The sequence below is a fragment of the Monodelphis domestica genome, chromosome 1 (assembly GCF_027887165.1).
Source record: "Monodelphis domestica isolate mMonDom1 chromosome 1, mMonDom1.pri, whole genome shotgun sequence".
Lineage (NCBI taxonomy): Eukaryota > Metazoa > Chordata > Mammalia > Didelphimorphia > Didelphidae > Monodelphis > Monodelphis domestica.
The window spans coordinates 267,270,749-267,294,464 of NC_077227.1; the positions used below are offsets into that span (position 1 = coordinate 267,270,749).

Genomic DNA, 23,716 nt, shown 5'->3' on the forward strand with positions numbered 1-23,716 from the left:
GAACAGAGAGAGCTTGCTTCTAGCCCTTTAAGGGAAAAGCATAAAACTCAGTGAAGAACTGTGAGCTCCATGTTCTCTGGCAGTCAGAGCTCTCTTGCTCTAACAGTTGGTGGCGGCTGGAGTTAAAAGAAGAGACTTAAGAAAGTTAAGAGAAGACTTACTACCTTTAGTTAAGAGTCTAATTACTGAGGGGTTTTCCTTCACAGTATTTTGACAGAGATAGGTCTATCTCTACGGCCTATTCCTTACAGGATGGACATTGAGCCAAGAGCTGGGGAATTCTGTGTGTGTGTGTGTGTGTGTGTGTGTGTGTGTGTGTGTGTGTGTGTGTGTGAGTGACAGTTTGAGTTTCATATAGTACTTTAAGAAGATAAAGATTCAATTTTAGCCTGGGATTAATTTAATTAGGGAAATATTATTTAAGATAGCTGAGAGTAGTTTAAGGAGGCCTTAAACTTATAAATGTTGGAAATTTGAGGTTTACAGGCACTTTAAGCTATTTTGCCCTGGGGATAGGGGCTTTTCCCTAGACTTGGAAGGACTGAGCTGTGGACTTTGGGGTCTCACTGTGGGCTGGTGCCAACACTTGGGACTTTGAGGGGTAGGTGTGGGATACTTTGCTCTTGGCTTAGACAGGGTCCTGGGATCCCAAAATTGGTCTATACCCAGGCTTAGTGCAGTAGGTGGGGGTTTGTTGACTAGCACTCTTCTGTTTTCAGTTTTTACTTCTAGTTCCCTCGTATCCTGTGAAAATTAACCCTCTCTGCCTTCCTTTTACGTTGATTTCCACAGAGGAACCCCCTCACTTGGTCTCCTTATTGAATCTCTTACTCTAGTCATTCTGAGGTGTTTTTTAAGGTTGGTTTGGGAGGATTCTCAAGTGGTTCCAGCATTCCCTGCTACTAAGCTGCCATCTTGGTTCTACCCCTTAGTCAGGAAACCCAAATTTCTCTTTCTGTAGATGGAGCCATCATTCTTCTTGTCCCCCAGGTTCATAAATGTGAAATTTATATTCAGTTCTCCACTTTTCCTCACCTTGCATAATCAGTTAGTTGTCAGATCTTGCCATTTCTACCTAAACAGTTTCTAATTTCAGAATGACTCACAGCTTATCATTCCTTATTTAGATTATTGCAATGGCCTCCAACTTGGTTTCCCTACTTCAGATCTCTCCACTTCATTCCATCCTTCACATTCCTGCCAAATTGATTTTCCTTAAAGCACAAATCTGACCACATCTCTCTACTACTCAGTAAACTTCAGTGACTTCCAGTTCAAATTCTTACTCCCAGAGTACCTTTCTGTACTTATTGTACATTATTTGTAAATTATTTTCTGTTGGTAGGTCAACCTGCGTCAAGACTCTCCACTGCAATCCATCCTCCATTCAGCCACTAAATCAGCTACTGATTTTACTAAAATGCAGGTTTGATCATGCCTGTCTCCACCTCCTTCTTCTAATCCTCAAACTACTGTGGCTTCTTTTTGTCTCCCAGAGCAAATACAAAAATGCTCTGATTGTCATTCAAAGCCCTTTATAATCTAGCCTCCTTCTACCTAGTCTATCTGCCTCCTGGCTGTTCCATGAACAAGTCATTCCATCTCAGAGCTCTGGGCATTTTCTGTGGCTATTCTCCAAGACTGGAATGCTCTCCCTCTTCTTCTCTGATGACTGAACTTATTGGTTTCCTTTAAGCCTGAAATAAAATCTCACCTTTTAAAGGCAGCCTTCCCTAACCTCTCAATTCCAGTGCTTTCTCTTTTAATTATTTCCTATTTAATAATATTCCTATTATATATATATATACATATATATATATATATCTTTTTATATCCCTAGCATTTGGCATGCTTCCTGGCATATTATAGGTACCTAGTAAATGTTTAGTAATTGAATCTAGCCAAAATGGCTTTCTCTCTTTTCCTTACCCATGACACTCTATCTTCCATCTTGTTATACATCAATAATAGCTGATATGTTGAAACCCAAACTATTATTGATAAGCTGTTATAAATATAATTTACCTGATAATATATTAATAATAGTTACTGATTGATGGTTTGTAATGGCTAGCTGTTATTAGTAACTAATGTTAGGGTTAACTTGTTTGTAAGTGGTGGATAGATGGCAGAAAGCAGTTTGATACATACAGCCTATTTATTTCTAATAGATGCAGGAAAAGGAAATAGAAAATAGGAAACTAGGAGTTAGGAAGAGGACAGGAATCTCTTAACCTTATACTAAAAAAGTACTCCCCCTTCAAACTAGCTCTTTTTTGCAACCTCTTCTTTGCCTGTAAGCAGGCCTCCTTAAACTACTCTCAGCTATCTTAAATAATATTTCCCTAATTAAATTAATCCCAGGCTAAAATTGAATCTTTATCTTCTTAAAGTACTATATGAAACTCAAACTGTCACTCACACACACACACACACACACACACACACACACACAGAGAATTCCCCAGCTCTTGGCTCAATGTCCATCCTGTAAGGAATAGGCCGTAGAGATAGACCTATCTCTGTCAAAATACTGTGAAGGAAAACCCCTCAGTAATTAGACTCTTAACTAAAGGTAGTAAGTCTTCTCTTAACTTTCTTAAGTCTCTTCTTTTAACTCCAGCCGCCACCAACTGTTAGAGCAAGAGAGCTCTGACTGCCAGAGAACATGGAGCTCACAGTTCTTCACTGAGTTTTATGCTTTTCCCTTAAAGGGCTAGAAGCAAGCTCTCTCTGTTCCTCCCTCTTAAAGGGGACAGTATAAAAATAAAAAACCCTTTCTCTGACCTAAACCCCTGCTCCTAATGAGACAAAGTAAACTGAATAAAATCTTAATCACAACATTCCCCCCATGAGATCCTTTGGGGAGAAATATTTCTCCCCAAATGGATCTTTTAATCTAACTATACTCTATATTTGAAACAAGGATAGATAAAAAGAAAGAAGAAAGATAACAAAACATCTTGCAAAATGCAAGTCACACATTATAGATTTTTACAGTTACCATGTACAAAAATAAAAACTTTCAACATTATATACAGATTATTACATTATTTACATATAACAGTCTTATGTCTTTGTTCTAACTGTCCCCATGGTTAAAATCAATTACTACCTTAAAGGTAAGGCCTTTAATGATTCCTTCAACTGCTAGGATTCTCCCTCTAATACAGGGGTCCCCAAATTATGGCCCGTGGGCCACATGCAGCCCCCTGAGGCCATTCATCTGGCCCCCACTGCACTTCCGGAAGGGGCATCTCTTTCACTGGTGGTCAGTGAGAGGAGCACTGTGTGTCACGGCTCTGCAAAGTGCAGCTTTACTCATGTACGGTACTACTTCCAGTGACATAATCCTTTGAGTGGTGCCTTTTTCTGAGAGTAATTGAACAAGAATGAGAATGAGGCACCGCTCAAAAGATTATGTGGCTGCGCAATGGAAGACATCAGCACGGTGAGTGGCAATCTGGAGGAGGGGATTCTGCACTGTGTATACTGTTGCCCAGTATAGTGGTGGCTGTGATGGGCCTGTGGAAGGTGTGACAGGTCCATCACAGCCAGCACTGCAGCCTCTGCTATCCCAGAAAGCGGTATACATATTTGTTCATAGGTTTTTTTTTTTTATAGTCCATTCCTCCAATGGTCTGAGGGACAGTGAACTGTCCCCCTGTGTAAAAAGTTTGGGAACCCCTGCTCTAATATGTCTCATTTCAATATTTTGTATTTATTTTCCATGTGTTTATTTTGTATGTTTACCTATATCCTTGTTGTCTACCTCTTTAGAATGTAAGGTTCTTGCAAATAGAGTTTAGTCCATCTCTCTTTATTTGTATCCTTGGTGCTGTAAACCTCAAAATTCCTTAGACTTATAAATGTTGGAAATTTCACCATTGGGATATTTCATACTTGGAAAATTTCTTACTGATAGTCTATTGGAATGGGAACCCCATTGGCATGGGAGGTTCCTTCTCTTCCCTTCTTAAGATTACTTTAGGACAGAAACCTTTTGCTGAACAATGGAAAAGACTTTGACCTATGCTTAAGCATAGAACAGGAATTTCTTTGAGTCATGATTGATTTTAGAATTGATACAATGGAGATACTTGGAATCAATCTCCACCCTATTCAGTCCTAACAGGATTGAGTAAGGGCTGCAGCCTAGATCAAAATTTAATTATTCCAATCTCTACCCTACTCAGGTTAACAGGATTTAGAAAGGGCTGTAGCAAAGGAGCAAAGATTTAATCATTTGAAAATATGACCTTCAACAGACATGTGCAAAGCCTCTGGGCGGTCCTGGGTTAAGCTAGAGCCTCCATTGGCACAGGGAAATTGATGGACAATGATTGGTAGATGTGAGAACTGAGGGGAGGCAACTTGGATGGTTTCCTTAAAGATCAGGGGGGTCTGAAGACTGGAGGTGGTTGAGGAGTTGGTCGGGAGTGGTGGCAGTGTACTCTGAGAAGCTTGCTCTGAAGGAAGCTGAAGGTGGGGGCCCCTGAGACTGTTTCTCCATTTTGGTCACGTGAGTAATAGGGACTGATCTCTTTTCTTTGCCCCAGCTATCTAAGGGCTTGGGCCTTTTGGCCCAGCCTAAACAGAAGGGGTATTTAAGCCCTATTCCTTTCTCTCCCTTTTTCTCTCTCTCTCTCTCTAATTACTTCCTCCTATTGTAATTAAACTCCATAAAAGATTGATGGCTGACTTGAGTTTTCATTTAGGAATTACATAGCTGAATTCCTTGGCGACCTTAAATTAATATATATCAGTCTTTTAAAGTGATTCCCTTGTAACAGTGCCTACTACATAGTAGATGCTTAATAAATGTTTGTTTATTGATTGATAGTAGCATTTGTTCAAAAAACCTGAGGACCTTAACTAGATTATTCTATAAAAGTTGCTGGGGAAATTTGGAAAGCAGTTTGGTAGAAATTAGGTTTAGACTAACATTTCTTACTATGATAAATTCTGAATGGATAGAAGACTTAGATATAAAAAAGGACCATATTATAAGCAAAATAGAGGAGAAAAAAGGAAGGAGATACTTTTCACAGCTCTAACTAGGAAAAAGTTAATAATCAAACAAAGGATAGAAAGGGTTACAGGAGATAAAATAGACATTGCTAAAAACTGAAAGTTTTATCTCCCCCCCTAAACAAATCAATGCAGTTAGAATGAAAAGAAAAGGAGTTAATTGGAACAAAATATTTTCAATAAGCTTCTCTGAAAAGGTCTGATGCTCAAGATATATAGGGAATTGATTCAAACATATGAGCAAGTTCCCAATAGTAAATGGTTAAACAGGCAGTTTTCCAAAAAAATGAAATAGAAGCTGTCAATAGCTATATGAAAAAAGTCTCCACATCACTAATAACAAGAGAAATGCAAATTAAAACAACTGGTTTCATTTCATATATATCAGATTTTCAAAGATGACAAATGAAAAATGTCATTTGTTTGTGGTATTACCGGGGCGGGGGGGGGGCATTAATGTCTTATGAAGTCTTGGTCCAATCATTCCAGAGAGCAATTTAGGGTTATATATCCAAAGTCACTAAAATATGCTTTCAATTTAAGCCAAATTACTGCTACAATATACTTCAGAGAGGTTTAAACAACAACAACAACAACAACAACAAACCAAGGGAAAGAACCAGATGGAATTACTGAGCAAATTTTAGTTTATATGTGTAATGCAATATTATTGACCCATAAGAAATGACAAAAGGTAATATAGAGAAACTTGGGAGAACTAGTTTGAATTGTTGCAAAGTGGAATGAGCAGAGCCAGAACAGCTTCTTACAATGACAACATTGTAAAAAAGCAAATCTAAACACTTGTCAAAGACTTAAGAACTTTGATCATTGAAATGAATCGATTATGATAACTGAATTGAGCTTCTGACCTGCAGAGAGGTAAAATACTAGTGGTTCAGAATGAGAAATACATTTTAATATACAGCCAATGCGATAGTTTCTTTTGTTTAACTATTTATTTGTTACAAGAGAGAACTATTTTTGGAGGAAGTGGTAAAGAGCAGATATATGAGACGTGAAAGTGATGCCAAAAAGAACATCAATCAAACATTTAAAAAAACAGAGGAGAGAAGGAAGTTCAGAAGGGGAAACAATAGCAAGACAGTGTTGAAAATGCTAGATTTAATGTATGCTTAAAAAAAATAAGCAAGCTGTCTTTAATTGAGATTCAATTGAGATTTTTTTCTTTATGTAAGGAAATGTTCTTATTTATTGGTGTTTGTCAAATTAGAAATCTTTTTAAATTATTTTCCTAATGAAGGATTAAGAATACTAGAACTTCTTTTCATCCACTAATCATTTTTGATCTTCTAACTATCCGTTTTACCTTAATAACTCCTGGATTCTAACCTTCTCAAGAATGGGGACTTTGTATTTTACTTCTTTGTATTGTAAACCTCCACTATGTCTAATACTTGATGAACATTCAATGTTTGGTGAATACTAATTGATATTTTATGCCATGATTAGACCTTGAAGTATATTACCTTTTTCTCCACCTAGTTTCATATGACTTTTTCCCATTGAATTTCATACCTGGTTATTTAAATTCTAGACCTACAGTAAGGAAAGTTCCAAAAAAATTGACTGTATTACTATTTTTATTGAACCTGTGATTTCCTCTGTGTAGGGAGCTCCCCTCTACCCATACAGATCCACAACTATTTTATCTAGGTTATAGACTTAAACTGTGTGTCTGATGTATCCCAAGAAGTTATATGACTTTTACAGAATTAGTTATCTAGCCAATATGAATCAGAACCTGTTCTTCAAGTCACACGGTCCTGACCACAAGGCATTTATCTACTATACTGTGCTTTTTATTTCCTATAGTTGTTGCCAAATAAACAGGTAACCATTAAATTAAGGAGGTTGGAACCTACATACACCTGCATTCTTTTCTTTTTATTATGTTCATATTTTATATTTAAAGTTATAATTTATTATATATGTATATAGAACACACATGTATATGTACACATGCATATGTACATATATAAAAATATATAATGTATCTTTTATTTTGTGTAAGTTGAAAGGTAAATGAATACCATTAAAAAGGAGTCTTCAAGATGTAGTGGTTTTTCTCCTGTATGTACTATCTATAGATCTGATGAAATATCTTCTAGTGTTGACTATGCCACTAAAATCTTGTCTTACTAAAATTTTTTGTTAGCAAATTATCTGTGAATTCTATACATCTTTGTTTTTACAGATATTAAAATTATATTTGATTTTGTCTAGTTCTTTTTTAATCTTATTTATACTTTTACATTATTCTAAACATGTCGCTTTTTTCTGTCTTATAAAATGTGCCTTTCTTAGCACAACAACAAAAAATAAAAATTAACAAGGAAAATGAGCAGTTCAGTATTACTAGCTAACCTGTCAATATGTTTGACAGTATAGGCAATATTATATTCTCATAGTTTCCTACATTTACCTAAGGTATTAGGAAGATGGAGTTTCCACCTTAAATTAAAACTTCCTTGAGGCTAAAAAAATCCTTCTTTTTCTAAGATTAGTTTTCTTCATGGGTACATTTCATTCAATGTACTACTTTGGCTTTAAAAATAATTTTCTTCTTGTAACATTTAATAGAAGAGCAATTTAAGTTTAATTAATTTGTAATTAGACCCTCTTGCTCTCTTTTGTAAACCAGGTAGTGCTAATATACTATATTAACTTAATGATAAAATAGCTTTATAACTTATAATGTATTTGGTTTCTTTGTGAAATTAATAAATACTTGAATTTATTTAGATTGTAGAGGACATAGAAAAATGTTGTTCATAGAGTATCATAAAAATGTGTTTCTATCTCATCATACATTTACTGATTATTTTTTCTAAAATATTTATTAAGTTTCTCTCATGTAAAAATAAAAATAATTTCTGTCTTCAAAGTGTTTGTATTCTATTTATGTTTTAGAATGTTTTAATATTGTCATAAATTCAGCACAGAAAGAACTTATAACTGCAGGTTCATAGTACATTTCTGATTGGACAACATTTAAACATTATGTTTTATATTCCCACCCCCTTTAAAAAACCATAAGATGGGATTTTTGAACCTGTTTACCTCATATAAATGTTAAAAGTTGGTAAAATATGGATTTAGATTTTTTTTTTCATTAGACCTATAATTTTATCAGTGTAGGGAACACTCAGGGAGGAACTTCTTTTAATGAAGGTCAGCCACTTCCTTTTCCAGGGCCACTGAGAGGGCAAGTGGTTTGTTTAGGATTTTGCAGTCACTGTGTGTCTGAGACAGTACTTGAACCCAGGACTTCCTGGCTCTGAGGCCATACTACTTCTTCAGGAATAGATTAGATAGATTAAAACAGTTTTTTATTTTATTTGTCTATTGTCCTTGACATTTTATTTTGGTAGTTCTAGATAAATTATTTTAGGAAATGTTCTTTAAACTGGCATAGGAAAAAGCCTTGAATGAAGCAGGGATGGATTTGTTGGGGAGGGGAATCCTGGTTTTTAATGCAAATTGCAGCTTCCATTATGGTCTTTTGCTTTCTTTTTGTCTCTTTTTTGATACATGAAGAAAAATTAGAATGATTTTCTGTTGCTTATTAAGATTGTAATGTTTGACTTAAAGCATCTACATTAGCAGTCTCTTATTTTCTTTGTTTTCAGTCTTAATTATCAGTTTTAAAAGTCAACATAAATTATGCTATTTCTATATTTAATGATTTTTCTAGACTAAAAAATCTTGCTTATGATCATAATCATCATTTTTAAATAGATTCACAAGGAGACATGGATCGGACACATATTGAACCTAATAGTTACCTTACTTCTTTATTTGCAGGTAAGAGATTACTTGAATTTAGGTTATTCAAATAATTTCATTTCCTTTATTATATTTTCTTTCTTTTGAATAAGAGATTGAAATACTAGCACTTTTTCCTTTCTGAAGAAAAGTCTGTAAATATAGCCCAGGTGTAATTTCCCTTTGTGTGTGTTTTACTGCATGCTTCAAAAATACACAAAGCAGGGAAAAGAAAAAAAATATATATCATTTCCCTTTTGTAAGTATATAAAATACTGAATTGAAAGGCTGCAGGTGTGGTATTCAGAACATTGAGGATAGTACTTGATATAATTCCATCTGGGGAGGTTATTGTTGGGATAGGACAGTGTTTAAACTTTGAAGTCAGTTTTAAACACGGTGAAGCAGCTGGAATCTGGCATAAGAAGAAACAAATCATTCTCATTAACTATTGCTTTCAAAAGGGAAAAGAGTTGGAATTGTTTTTGCAGGTGCTTGGACATTTACTCTTTTTTTATAGTGCCCATTTTATTTTTACCCTAAATTATATATTTTATAAAAGCATTTGTTTAATGATTGGGATTGTTTTTTGTTGCTTCAGAAACATTAGTAAATAACTAGAAATGTAATTGAAATTCAGTATCTTTTATTTTAAAATAATGGTATTTTATAATTAAAAATGACTATACTTAAATATAAAAGGGAGAAAAGGAATCTATAGGGTCAATCTACAAATACTTGTTAGGCACTTACTATATTCTAGGCACTGTGCTAAGTAATAAAGACAAAAATAGCCCTTGCCTTCGAGGAACTTATATTCTAGTGGGGCAACAATACATAAATAACTTGGTTTATACAGGATACCTACCAAGTAGATGGTAGGTAAATTGGGAAGAGAGTAAATTAGCATCCAGGGAGCACCAGAAAGTTCTTCTGCAGAAGTTGATATTGGAACTATGAGAGAAGGTAGGCAAGCTAAATGGCAAGATTCATGGGAGACAGATAAAGTAATGCTATGAAGAGCTTTAACAAACAGAGGACTTTATATTTGACCTTGGATGTAATAGAGAACCATTAGAATTCACTGCTCAGAAGGTAACTTGATCAGACCAACATTTTATTTTATTTTATTTATTTTTTAATAAAACCCTTACCTTCAGTCTTGGGATCAATACTGTGTATTGGTTCCAAGGCTGAAGAGTGGTAAGGGCTAGGCAATGGGGTTTAAGTGACTTGCCCAGGGTCACACAGCTGGGAAGTGTTTGAGGCTAGATTTGAACCCAGGACCTCCTGTCTCTAAGCCTGGCTCTCAATCCACTGATCTACCCAGCTGCCCCTAGACCGACATTTTAGAAAAATCATCCTGACAACTGGTGGCTATATTGGATTAGGGAGGGACTTAAGGTTAGATCATTTAGAAGGCAGTCATAGTAGCTTAGGAGAAAAATGATGAGGGTCTGAACTAGAGTAGTGACTGAGAAGAGAGAAAAAGGGACATATATGAGAGATTTGAAGGTAGATAACAGCAAGATTTGGCAATGGATTAAGGATGTGAGATAAAGGAGTTAAGGATGATTTGTGAGCCTGGAAGACTGGGAGAATAGTATTATTCTAAATAACAGGGAAATTCCGAGGAGAGAGATATTTTTGGGAAAGATAATGAGTTCTCTTGGACATTTTTGAGTTTGAGATAACTATGAGGCATCCACTTTGAGGTATTCAAGAGGTAGTTGGTGATGTGTGATAGTAGCTCAACAAAAAGACTTGAGATGTATATATAGTTCCAGGAATCACCTGCTTAGCCTGATGAAACTAGACGGCACACTAGATAATCAGGAAGACCCAAGTTCAAATACAGAATTGGACACTAGCTGAATGAGCCTTGTCAAGTCATTTCAGTTTTCTCATCTATTGCACTTATTTCCCAAGGTTGTTGTTCAGATAAAATGAAATAATATTTGTAAAATGCTTTTCAAACCTTGAAGATACTATATAAATTTAGCTATTATTATGGTTAATTATTAGTATTGGTATTATACATGAGTTTCAGATTGGAATTTTGAAAAGCTTTTTTTAAGTTTGATAGCTTGAATCCAGACACCATACATACCAATTATGTCAAAAGGGAATATTTTTAAAAGCTGTCATTTAGGGGCAGTGAGGTGGCCCAGGTGATAGAGAGCCAGGCTTGGAGACAAGATGTCTTGGGTTCAAATCTAGCTACAGACATTTCCTAGCTGTGTGACCTTGGGAAAGTCTCTTAATCCCAGCTGCCTAGCCCTTTCTGCTCTTCTGCCTTGGAACTGATACTTAGTACTGATTCTAAGACAGATGGTAAAGGTTTTAAAAACATGAAAAGTAAAAATTGTCATTTGCTATAATTCACTAGAAGACTTATTCTTCCATAGTTTTGACTGAAAAATGTAAAACATTTCAAAACTTGCATACACCAGTATGTAGTATAGCTGTTGACACAGTAAAAATCATAGGAAGAAAAATGGCTCTCACTAGGCTTCAAGCACTAGGAGGGTACAAGCAACCTGAGAGTGCTTTTGAAGAAAGGCATTGGAAGATCACATCAATAGGAATTGTGTACTCCAGAGAAATTTGATGCTGTCTCACTCAAGACAAAAAAAAAAAAGAACAGAATACCGAAGTATATCAAAAATTCTAGAGTCTGTTAATCAGTAATTGAAAACAAAAGTTAAAAGATTAAGACAATATCAAGAGTCAGAGCAGTATTAAAACCAAAAAAAAGTTTCTATTTTAGAGGATTAAAAAGCAAATATATATATCAGCTTGAACAAAGAAGAGGATGTAGAAAATTTCTGGTTGTCTATTTGGTCATAAAAAATCCAGCATGAGGAAAAATGCAAAGTTGAATTAAATACAAAACAGAAAACTTGCCCAGCATTATTATAATGAATGACAGACAGTTATATCAAGGGAGGTAACTAAAACTACTTGCTTCACAGAACTGGAAAGCAGTTGGCCCAGATGAGATTCTTGGTGGCTCACCTGAGTGTATAGATTGCTGCTAGCAAAGCACATTACCAGCTTCTCAGATCTTTTTAAACAAAAGGCATCACAGAGAAGTTATGGAAGCTGAGCACACCAGCAGCCCCTCCAAATAAAGTTCAATTATTTCACTTTTACTTTCACTTTAAAAAAAATCTATATATGATTGGGGATGTAGACTCTAAATGATCACCATAGTGCAAATATCAATAACATGGAAATAGTTCTTGATCAATGACACATGTAAAACCCAGGGGAATTGTGCATTGGCTATGGGAGGGAGGTGGGGGTAAGTGAGAGAAAACAAGAATCATATAACCATGGAAAATATTCTTAATTAATTAAATAAAATTTTCTAAAACTTAAAAAACTTAAAAGTAAAAAAATCTATAAACACTTCCATTCCAGCTACTTAGGAATTTTGAGGATGATTTCAGTGAGCTTATGGATGTGAGCTTCCATCCTGATACTCTCATTATCAGCTACAACCAGTAATTAATTATCTGAATAGTAGTGCTGAGAACATTAAATGCAGGATAAAAGAATAATAGCAACTTGTACCAGTACCAATTTCCCCTGAATTTCACTGGAAAAGATGCAAAGAAAAGCATGAGCAATAGTAGTAGCAGGAACATATTATGGCTGTAAGGTTTGAAGAATATTTAATATTTATTCTTGTTTGTTCTTCATAGCTTGAAATAGCTACCACTATTTTATTATCCTAGTGCTACAGATGAGGAAACTGAAGTTAGGAGGTTAAGATGTTTGTCTATAATCATACATCAGAATCCAAGTTTCAAGCATAATTTGTGATATATCACACTGCTTCTCAAACTACTTTACTTGAATGAAATGAGTTTTAATATTGCCTTGAGGAAAAGAAAATAATAATTAAAAGTAAGTTGGTTGTTATTTTTGTTGATATTTAATAACATCAGTGTAGGACACAGATCTGTGTCTTTTGGCCTTGTGTGTGTCTTTTACTATAAAACATTATATTAGCTCTGTTGAAGTTGCTCATGTTGGATTTAAATTGTTTTCCCTTGAGACGATTAAAAATTCCAAGAGATTGGCTTCTGGGTTAGAAAATGGATTTATTGATTCATTATTAAGTCAGTAAATTAATTTGTCACTGATCTCCCCCAAGAATCAAAGACCTAGAAGGCCCATAGTGTAGATCCATAAATAGACAATTTTGGGAGCTCATTGTTCAGCTTCTTCATTGGATATCTTTAATTGATTAATAACCAATGAGGAGGTAATCCATCAAAGCCCTCAACTTTTCCCCATCCCATAGATAGTGTCAGGTAAGTCATATGTTTGTCTTGTGCTCCCAACTAATGGAGAGAAATAAAGTTCTTCCTGGTCAAAATTGACCTCTACAATGATTCCCAATGAGATATTGAAGGATTTGTTTGAGTTACATGTGACTACATTTTGTAGTCACATGTAACTCAAACAAATCCTTCAATAAATAAACTAGTTCTGTTTAGTGAGTAAGGCAGATCTCAGTCTCTACTGTAATCTCACTTTCTTATCTGTTCTATGATGGAAGAAGTTCTTTGAGTGGGACATAAAGGAATGAGAACAGAGACTGAAGGGCTGATTTGAGTTTCTAATTCAAAATTGAAATATAGAAATAATTAACTTAATTTAATTTATTTTTAAAAATCTTCTCTGTTGCATTTATTTTCTTTATTATATATATTTAGCCGTTGATTATATTGTTACTGTTTTTTGTTTCCCTCTGATTATTTGATGCATATTTTGTCTTTAGGCAAACTGGAAAGCAGCTTCTGAACAGGGAGCAGTCTGTGTACAGTACATATTTTGTATCTGCCATGGCACCTAACTTAAAGAAGTAGATATCTTAGTAAATATTTGTTGAGCTGAATGGAATTTATCTCTCTTGCAGGAGGGGAAGCAGTACCACATTTAACATCACAGGCCACACTCGCCAAGATGTCTGTGACCTTGCCTTCAGTGAATGTGGATGACCACTCTCGCTCTCAGAGTATCAGCACAATTCAGGGGGATGCAGACTCATCAGGAGCTGATACATTTTAACAATTACAGTTTTATGAAGTTTGTTTAAATAAAAAGTTGCCAGTAATATTTGTACTAGTTTTGAAATCTTTTATTTTGGTATAAAAGTTTCTTAAACTCTTTTTTCCAGTTAGTATTTTCTTTAAGAATAATTCATATGTTTTTTAAGGAGAAATCCTTGTGGATTTGTGCAATTTCTAAATAAAATAATTTATATGTAAACCATAATCTGTGTGGATTAAGTTGTTTGAGGATGGAAGGCATTGACAAAACATACTACCGACTATACAATTTTGCCCAGGCTTGGTAATTATAAAGTTTTACTATATTAAGTGACTAAATCTTCACTGATCAAGATTCCATTCAAGTACCACTTTCTGTACGAAGCTTTTTCTGATCCTTCAGTTGATAATATTCTCCTTACCAAAATTATTTTCTATTCGTTTTGCATATATTCTTTATCCACTTATTTATGGCTTCTCCATTAAATTAATATAAGTTCCTAGAGGACAGGGATTGTCCTCACTTTTATTTTATTTTGAATTAAGTATTTTTCCATGGTTGCATGATTTGTGTTTTTTCCCTCTCCTTTTTTCTTCTCCACTCCCTGTGAACTTTAGATTATTCTGCCCTACTTAGTCTAACAAAATCAAGAATGACTACACCCATACTTAAGAATTAAGTATCTAGGAGGATGGCCTATGATAGACATGTGCTACCAAATGACAAATCAGAAACAGTTGACAGACCCCTGGGCTGTCCTAAGTCAAACTTAAGCTACCATTGGTACAGGTGGGACACAGGAAAGTGATGTAAAACCCTCTATATATTTCGCATCACTTCCTCTCTCTGGTCTCTTTGAGGCAGAGAGGTGGCTAGTGGCAGCTTGCTGAGTGTCTTGGCATCTTGGCGTGGCTGGCGTGGCTATTGTCCGGGTTTAGTGGTGAGTTTCCCTTGATAATATACTGGAGGAAGCCTAGTAACCTAGTTCAGGTGAGGTGTCTTCTCTGAGCTCTCTCAGAGTTTAGGCTTATTTTTCCTCCTTTACCTTCCAAACAGTATCCACTTAGAAGCCTCTAATCTTCTTTAGAAACCTTGTGGTGGAGGACTTTGAACTCCCCCTGGCACAGGCCAGGCAGGTGAAATCCTATACCTTTTCCCTCTCTCTTCTTGATTTCTTCCCTCTATATTGATTAAACCACTATAGATTTCCAAATGGACTTGGGCATTTTATTTGGGATTTCCCCTGGTGACCAAAAATCAAACTTAGATTAGCTCACAACCCTAAATTATCCTTATAGTCTGGCTAATCCATGAAGGATGTGATGAAGACCCTCAACTTTCTGTGAAATCTCTTTCCTTTCCCTATTACTTGCTGAAGTCAGTCAGTCTTTTAAACAGCTCACTTGGCTTCAAAACACAGCTGCTAGAGCAGGTGAGTGTAAAACATGTTTTTTCTCTCTTTTCTCCTTAATTTGAATTGAACACAGCCATTTTTTTTTTAACCTAAAAGCAGCTGAACTGGGGAAGCTGTTTACGAATCCCCTTTCCCTCAGGGAACAAACAACTCAATTAGACAATCCTCACTGACAATACTGCCTAGATTACTCTTAATGAGCACTGAGAAAAACCTGAAGGAAATTTTGGCTTTGTCCTGCTCCCCATGTGTTTTGTGAGGCCCACTAGGGAAAAAATATATGTGTATGTGTGTGTGTATATATATATATATATATATATATATAAATATATATATTTATATATATATATATAAATACATATACATATATAAATGTATGTGTATGTGTGCATATATATATAAATATATATATTTATATAAATATATATACATATATAAATGTGTGTACATATATATATATATATGTGTGTGTGTATGGGGTGCTCAGGGAGGAGTAATATCTTTGGTATGGAGGGCTTGTTGTGCCCTCCTAGGGTAGTTCTCCAGCCTCTGACCCTCACCTGACACCCAGCTCTCACTTGTGGCTCCCAGTAGCTGCTAGCATGCGGCAGCAGCCACACCCCGGGCAACGGCTTTGACAGGCCGGCTAAACCTTGTGAGGGTAGCCATCAGGTCGTCGTGGACCCCTGGTAAACTAGGGCTTTGCTCACCCAGCATGTGAAGATTGCTTCGACTGAACAGACGGAAGAAACCAATAAGAAGGTTCAATGGCTGAGATGGCGACACAGCAAGGCACTATGGAGTACTTAGGGCGTGTTGGAGCACAAAAGACAACACGGCCATCCAATGCAGCTGAGGAAGTCTCCAGATGTAACGACTTTTCGTGCCAATGGACCCAGGCTTCCAATGCCAAGAGAGTGGGACTGTCTCTGTGCATCGACTTTTCCACTTAAATCTTCATGCACAAGTGTCTTTGTGCACAAAAACACACAAAGACAATAGTCATCCTCGGTTACCGAGAGACTACTACTACTATATATATATATATATATATATATATATATATATATATATATATATATATATATATATATATATATATATATATATATATATATATATATATATATATATATTCTCCAACATTTATATGGCGGTTGAAGAATTAGGGACATTGAGGATTTCAGGACACCTCCAATTTCTTATGTTATTAGGTAATTTCATTTTTGTACTCCTAAATACTGTGATAAAAAATTGTAGAAAAAAAAATTTGAAGCTGAAATGCAGAAAAACTCGCAAAAATCCGAAGCTAAAATGCAGGGAACTGTGCAAAAATCTGAAACTAAAATACAGGAAATTATGCAAAAATCTGAAGCTAAAGTACAGAAAAACACAAAATAATCTGAAGTTAAAACAGGAAAACATGAAAAAATTTGACACTAAAATACAGGAGAACATGCAAGGGATTGGATGTTTTGAATTGGATGATTTAAAATGCTTCTTACAGAATCAATTGGCAAATATCCACCCCACCAAAAACAGGTCTGAACCTGACAAACCTGTTTCTGAAACCTCTAAATGAGGAAATTCCCTTCCCTGAAATGGAGATGGACAACACCTTCCCTATAGCTCAGCTAACATACTTGTTCTCTTATGGTCTGCAAATCTTGGCTGAACTTAATCCCCAAGATCCTTCTGAAACCCACATTTCTGGAATTCCAGTTTTTCCTGTTTCTCCTACCCAAAAACCAATTCCAGCCCCAAGGAAATCTTGTCCTTCTAAAGAAACTCGTCTTAGTCAAACTGACCCACAGGTATCAAATTTAATTACATGCCATTTTCCTCTAAGAGAAGTACCTGAAATAGGATGCAACGGGGATGTGGTGACTCTAAGGCACAATATACCATTTACTCTCGAAGAAATAAATGAATTCACACAAAATGTTCCCACATATGAACAAGATCCCTTTCTGGTAACATAAAAGATGGCAGACATGTTTTTTCAGTATAACCCATCTTACAAAGATGTGGAAAACTTGCTACAGGCTTTTTTAACTGAATGTGAGAAACAATAATTTCTCATGTCAATAAAACCCAGGGGCTCAATGCAGCACACTGGCCATCTCAGTATCCTGAATGGGACTATAACAACTCAGGATTATATACAACTATACCCCTATAGGGAGGCCATCTTAACAGCCATGAGAGAGTGTGCAGACAGTACAGATAAGTGGACAGAATTTGAAAGAATTAAGCAAAATAAGGGAGAGACACTCTCCAGATTCATGGACAGAATAATTGAGTTTGGGGGTAGGTACCTGGATTTTGACCTATCTAAAGAAAATTGCATGAGACAAGTTAGAAGGAACTTTGTCAATAACTCTTGCAAAGTGATTAGGGATTATTTTAGAACACATTGCCCAAGATGGCTGGAGATGGATCTTGAAGAACTGTGGAAAACAGATCTATATATTTCAAAGGGAAACAAAGAAAAGGAGGAATAAAATAATTATCCCATAGAGAAGAATTGACATATTTAAAAGATAAGATGGCTAAACTGTAAAGTGGGCATGAAAGTCAACCAATGGCACTTGCCACATCCAGGAATCTAATTATTGATCCATTACCTGCCAATTCTGCGAGAAGGGCCACAGAACTTTATTCAAGGCAATCAGAAGGAATATGCAGTTTAATAGCAACTACAGAAGTGATAATTATAGAAATAACTAATAATGATAATGGAAACCACAATTTTAGGAATGATAACTATAGGAATAGATATTGGGAAAATGATAACTCAAACCAAATGACTCCACAACAATATAACTTAAGTGGTGCTCATCCAAAAAATACTTAGGGTGCTAATGCCCCTCAGTTGCCTGTATAGAAGTTGTTGATTGTAATTTCTTTCTTCTTTTTCTGTTGTTTGCTCATATTTATCCCTTCTTTGCTTCCTGTATTTGTGCTCTTGCTCCTCTCATTTTTTTTTTATTTTGGGGGTTTCTGTCAGTCTCCCCTCTTGGAGCTTTGACAGAAGATCTCTCCCTGCAGTCTGTGGGGGAGGGGTGTTGGAGTTTGAGCTTCCTTGTCCTCTGGAGGCTTTTGATTGGATTAAACTAAAGTCCAGCAGTCTGTGAGGGAGGGGTGTTGGAGTTTGGGCTTCCCTGACCTCTGAAGACTTTTGATGGGATTAAGTTCAGCTGGGTTGGGCTGGATGTTCCCCGAGGCCAAAACCTCTTGGAAGGCTGGAACAATATGGAGGATCTCAGCCTCTCTGACCAGGCTGTCTGATCTACGCTCCCTCACCAGCTCCTTCCATGCCACCTGTGTTCGATACTATGAGCAGACCAGCATCTTTGCCCATCCAGAGTTTCCAGCTGCCACTGGAGGTTTAGAGCTCTAGGTGGGGGGGGGGAGGGGTCCTGATACCTTCCTTCTGCCTTCCCATTAAACCCGAGTGTTCTCAGATTCTGGCTTTTGGGGGGTGTACCTTTTGGATTGAGTCCAGCAGGAGAGTTCCTTGGCTCTGTCCTGTTGTTAGGTTTGATTTTTGGTCCCCTAGGAGCATTCAGTTTGTGACTGGTAAGGAAGGGTTTTCAGAGGTCTGAACGTCTGCTGCTTCTAAGCCACCATCTTGGCTCCGCCTTCAATAGTGTAAAAAATAGACTCGAATACAGGACTACAATCCCCATGAGCCTTTGCTCCACTTCCCCAGAATGCCTTGTAATCTCACCTGGGCTGAGATCGAGAAGGTATTTAAGCTGATTCAAAGGCTTTTGAGAGGCTCTCTTGGCTCTTTTTGGACTTCCGTTTTGGAGCAGGCACGTCTCTTGCGTGATGTGAGGTTATTTTGTCTAGGCCTCTGGCCTAGGCACATGTTTCTTACTTGTACATTCTTTAATCTTTAACCTTTAATAAACCTCTAAAAAAATAATACTTCTTGCAGAGAGAAACTAATTTCTACCTGCCTCAGTCTCCCCGTCTCCCCTAAATTTTAATCTTTACAATAGTGACCATATAAAATGGAAAGAAATTTGGGTGTCTGTCTTCTAGTCGCTCTTCAAGTGTCTGTCTTCCAGTCTCTCCTCTGAGTCAGAGAGCTATTTGATCTCAAATTGAATCAAATCCTGCTAATGCCCCTCAGGGGAGTGGCCTTCAGGGGGGTGCCCAAGGAACTCCCCAAATACTAGGAACATGTCGGGGGGAGGCTGGGGCACAGGAATCAGAGGATACAACCTTTTATTTTCCAGATCCTGATGTCCTACTACCCATTTTCCTTATCCACAACCCCCCCCCCATATACTGTTGAGCCCCATTTTACTTTAAAGGTGGGTAACACCTATTATTATTGTCTTCTAGACACTGGAACTTCCAATCTATATTAAAGAGTATACCTGATTTATGTTGCTATTTCATTGACTCAGAGAATGTAATAGAAGTGTCAGGGATACCCCAAAGAGTTAAAAAGCTTTCCCCTAGAATGGTGTAGGTGTAGGTGTAGGTGTAGGTCTGTAGGACCTCTAGAAATACAACATTCCTTCCTTTTGATGCCTAACTCCCCTTTAAATTTGCTGGGGAGGGACCTTCTATGCAAACTCAGAGCCACAATAACTTGCTCCTCCGAGGATTCCTAATCATTGGAAGTACCTGAGGAATCTTTAAAATTACTCCCTATACTTCTCTCAGAGGGTCAGGAGGGGAAAGGGCATCCCACCTTTGTAACACCTGTAGATATACTAGAGTCTCTTTGGACCACATCTTCCAATGTAGGCTTACTTAAGTCAGCTGTTTCTGGGCAGATAAAAACTAAATCTAGCCCACCTCCTTCCATCCCTCAGTATCCCCTCTCAAAAGAGGCAATTGAGGGTATTACCCAAGTAATAAACTCATTAATTGACCAGGGAATAATAATCCCTTATAATAATAATAATAATATATATATATATATAATATTATAATAATGAAAATAAAATCTGAATACAATTCGCCCATCCTGCCTGTTAAAAAACCAAGAATGGGGCCCGATGGTAAGCACCTCTATAGATTCGTACAGCATCTGAGGGCTGTGAACAACTACACTATAAAGAGACACTCTGTAGTTTCCAACATACATACGATTATTTCTTCTATTCCTAGTACAGCTACATACTTTACAGTAGTACACTTGTGCTCAGCCTTTTTTTTTTCCATATCCATACATGAGAACTCCAGGCATATCTTTGCTTTCACCTAGAAGGGTTCTAAGAATACGTGGAGTCATCTGTCACAAGGGTTCATGGAAAGCCCGAGTTTATTTGCATAAATTTTGAGCTAAGACAGATAATATAACATTTAAAAATAGTAAATTAATCAAATACTTAGATGATCTACTCTTGGCCTCAACAGATGCAGAAGCATGTCAGGAAGATAGTAAATATCTTCCTTTGGAACTACACAAAAGAGGGCATAAGATCTCGAAGAATAAAGTTGAGTGGTGTCTCCCTAAAGTAGAATATTTGGGGTTCATCCTGACTGTGGGTGCCCTCTCTATTTCTCCTAAACGAATTGAAAATATTCAAAATTTAAGTGCTCCAACCACTAAGAGACAGTTGAGAGCAATTTTAGGAGGAACAGGGTTTTGTAGACAACGGATTCCTTGCTATGGGGAAATTACTGAACCCCTTATAGCACTAACAAGGGATTTGGTCCCAGAACCCCTCAAATTAGAGCTAGAACATCTGTCAGCTCTATCAGATCTAAAACAGGCTATCCTGTCTTCCCCTGCTCTAGGCATCCCAGATGACAACAAGCCATTTACTTTGCATGTACATGAGCAAAGAGGGGTAGCTTCAGGTGTTTTAACTCAGACTTTCGGACCTTCTCAGTGCCCAATTGCTTATTATTCTGCCCAACTGGACCCAGTAACATCAGGAGCACCACCATGTCTTAGAGGAGTAGCTGCTACAGCCTTACTAGTGACAAAAACTGTTGATCTAGTATTGGAATGCCCATTAACAATTATGTTCCCACATGAGGTAGAAGCATTGTTACTAAGGCATAGAACACAGACATTCTTGGATCAGCGAATTACAAGGTATGAAATAATCTTGTGAAACAGTGAAAATGTTACCTTGAAACACTGTACAACCCTTAACCCTGCCACCTTGCTTCAAGATTTACCAACATCAGTAGAACCATTACACAGTTGTGAAACACTATTGTCCATGGCAGAAAAGACGAGATAATCTCTTGGACACTCCTTTATATCATCCATATCTGGTCTTATTTACTGATGGTTCCTCTTTTATGAGGGATGGCATATGCTACACTGGAGCTGCTGTAGTCACAGAATTTATCACTGAGTGGTCAGCTTCACTGCCCTCTAATATTAGCACTAAAGGTGCAGAACTCATAGTTCTGAAACACTCCTGTGTAATTGTCAAGAATAAAAAGGAAATAATTTATATGGATTCTAGATATGCTTTTGGCATTTGTCACTCAGTCGGGATGCTATTGCTCCAGAGAGGATTTTTAACCTCACCTGGAAAATCTATAACTAATGCAGAAATTATTAATGAAATTCTTTCTGCTCTCCAGCTGCCTGAAACCCTAGCTGTAGTTCATTGCTTTTCCCATACAGGTGGCACTGACCTTGTCTCTATTGGAAATGATCGAGCAGATGCCTCTGCAAAGCTAGCAGCCATAGAAGGGCTTGAATTAATTTTAACATTAACAACCACTGATGACTTCAATTTATCACTTTCCTATAATGAAAAGGAAGTGGAAAAATGGAAGCAAAAATTCAAAGCAAAACAGATTAATGGAGTATGTGTGTCATCTGAAGGAAAACCCCTGATCCCTAGAAGATTCTATAACCCAATTTACCAATCTATTCATAAAAAGTCACTTTGGTACCTAGGGCATCATAGACTCTGTCAAGAGAGTATGGATAACTGGTATAACTACTATAGCCTCTAAAGTATGTATAGCCTGCTCTACTTGTCAAGTATATAACCAATATGCATTTAATGGCAAAGTCTTTGGTGGGTGTCCTCTGACTTACACACCTTTTGAGTACCTACAGATAGATTTCATAACAATGCCAAAGGCTGGACATTATAAATTTTGTCTAGTCATAGTAGATCAACTGACCAGATGGCCAGAAGCCTTTCCTATAGCCCAAGCAGAGTGGCTTTTGTTGTTAAGGTGCTTTTAAAAGAAATTATTCTTCGCTTCGGCCTGCCAGCACATATTGATTCTGATAGAGGAAGTCATTTTACTGATTCTGTCCTAAATCAGATATATTCTTGCTTGGGGATAACTCCCAAATTTCATGTACCATATCATCCCCAGAGCTCAGGCCAAGCTGAAAGAATTAACAGAGAACTTAAAGCTCTGATTGGCAAATTATGCACTGGGACCCATTTAAAATGGCCTGAAATTCTCTCCTCTGGCCCTATTTTATCTTAGAAGCAGACCTAGAGGAGACCTATACATCTCACCATTTGAGATGCTTTTTGGACATCCACCTATACAGGCTAAGCCTTTCCCCCCTGCATATACATCACTATTGGGGGAGATACTACTATTGCTTCCTATATACAGAAATTAAAGCACAAACTGCCAGAAAATCTACACTACATCAAGAAGATCAAGAATGAACTTTGGGTGTGCTTGATTGAATATTTATTTGAATGTATACTCTTATGCCAAAAGGGAACTTCCCTCTAATTGGTTTTTGTCTATGTGCCCAGCAAACATTGGTTTTGCTGTTTGTCTTTCTTCTGTTGTCTTCTTCTATCTAACTATTGTAATTTCCTGTTAGAAGGTGAAATTATGTATTCACCTGCAGTTAGAAAATTTGGAGGTTTAGGATGATTATGTTTAGTGATCAATTGGGGAGACTAGTCTCCCAATCATCATCACAGGGGATTGTGAACTTTAGATTACTCTGCCCTACTTAGTTTAACAAAAACAGGAATATCTACACACATACTTAAGGATTAAGTATTTAGGAGGATGGCTTATGACAGACATGTGTCAGAAACAACTGACAGACCCCTGGGCTGTCCCAAGTCAAGCTTAAGTTACCATTGGTGCATGTGAGACACAGGAAAGTGATGTAAAAACCGTCTATATATTTTGCGTCACTTCCTCTCTCCGGTCTCTTTCCAAGGAGAGGTGGCTCTGGTGGCAGCTTGCTGAGCGTTTCGGCATCATGGCATGGTGGCAGCTATTGTCCAGATTTTGTGGTGAATTTTCCTTGATACTATACTGGGAGAAGCTTAGTAGCCTAGTTCAGGTGAGGCATCATCATTGAGCTCTCTTGGAATTTAGGCTGATTCTTTTCTCCTTTACCTTCCAAATACTGTCCTCTTAGAAATAATCTTCAAAGTCCCTGTGGTGGAGGTCTTTGAACTCCCTCTGGCACAGGCT

The 23,716-nt window shown here is 36.9% G+C and overlaps 1 protein-coding gene across 2 annotated transcripts in view; it reads left to right on the forward strand.

Moving 5' to 3' along the window:
* KIAA0586 (KIAA0586 ortholog) overlaps positions 1–14,112 on the forward strand; it is a 157,409-nt gene extending 143,297 nt beyond the window's left edge. Inside the window, exons 31-32 of one of the 2 annotated variants that reach the window (XM_056810815.1) lie at positions 8,794–8,859; positions 13,754–14,112. In XM_056810815.1, the coding sequence (XP_056666793.1) occupies positions 8,794–8,859; positions 13,754–13,905 (218 nt within the window). In that variant the 3' untranslated portion in view covers positions 13,906–14,112. The remainder of the gene's footprint in view (positions 1–8,793; positions 8,860–13,753) is intronic. The other variant, XM_056810816.1, reaches the window with a different exon arrangement.
* The last annotated feature ends 9,604 nt before the right edge of the window (positions 14,113–23,716 follow it).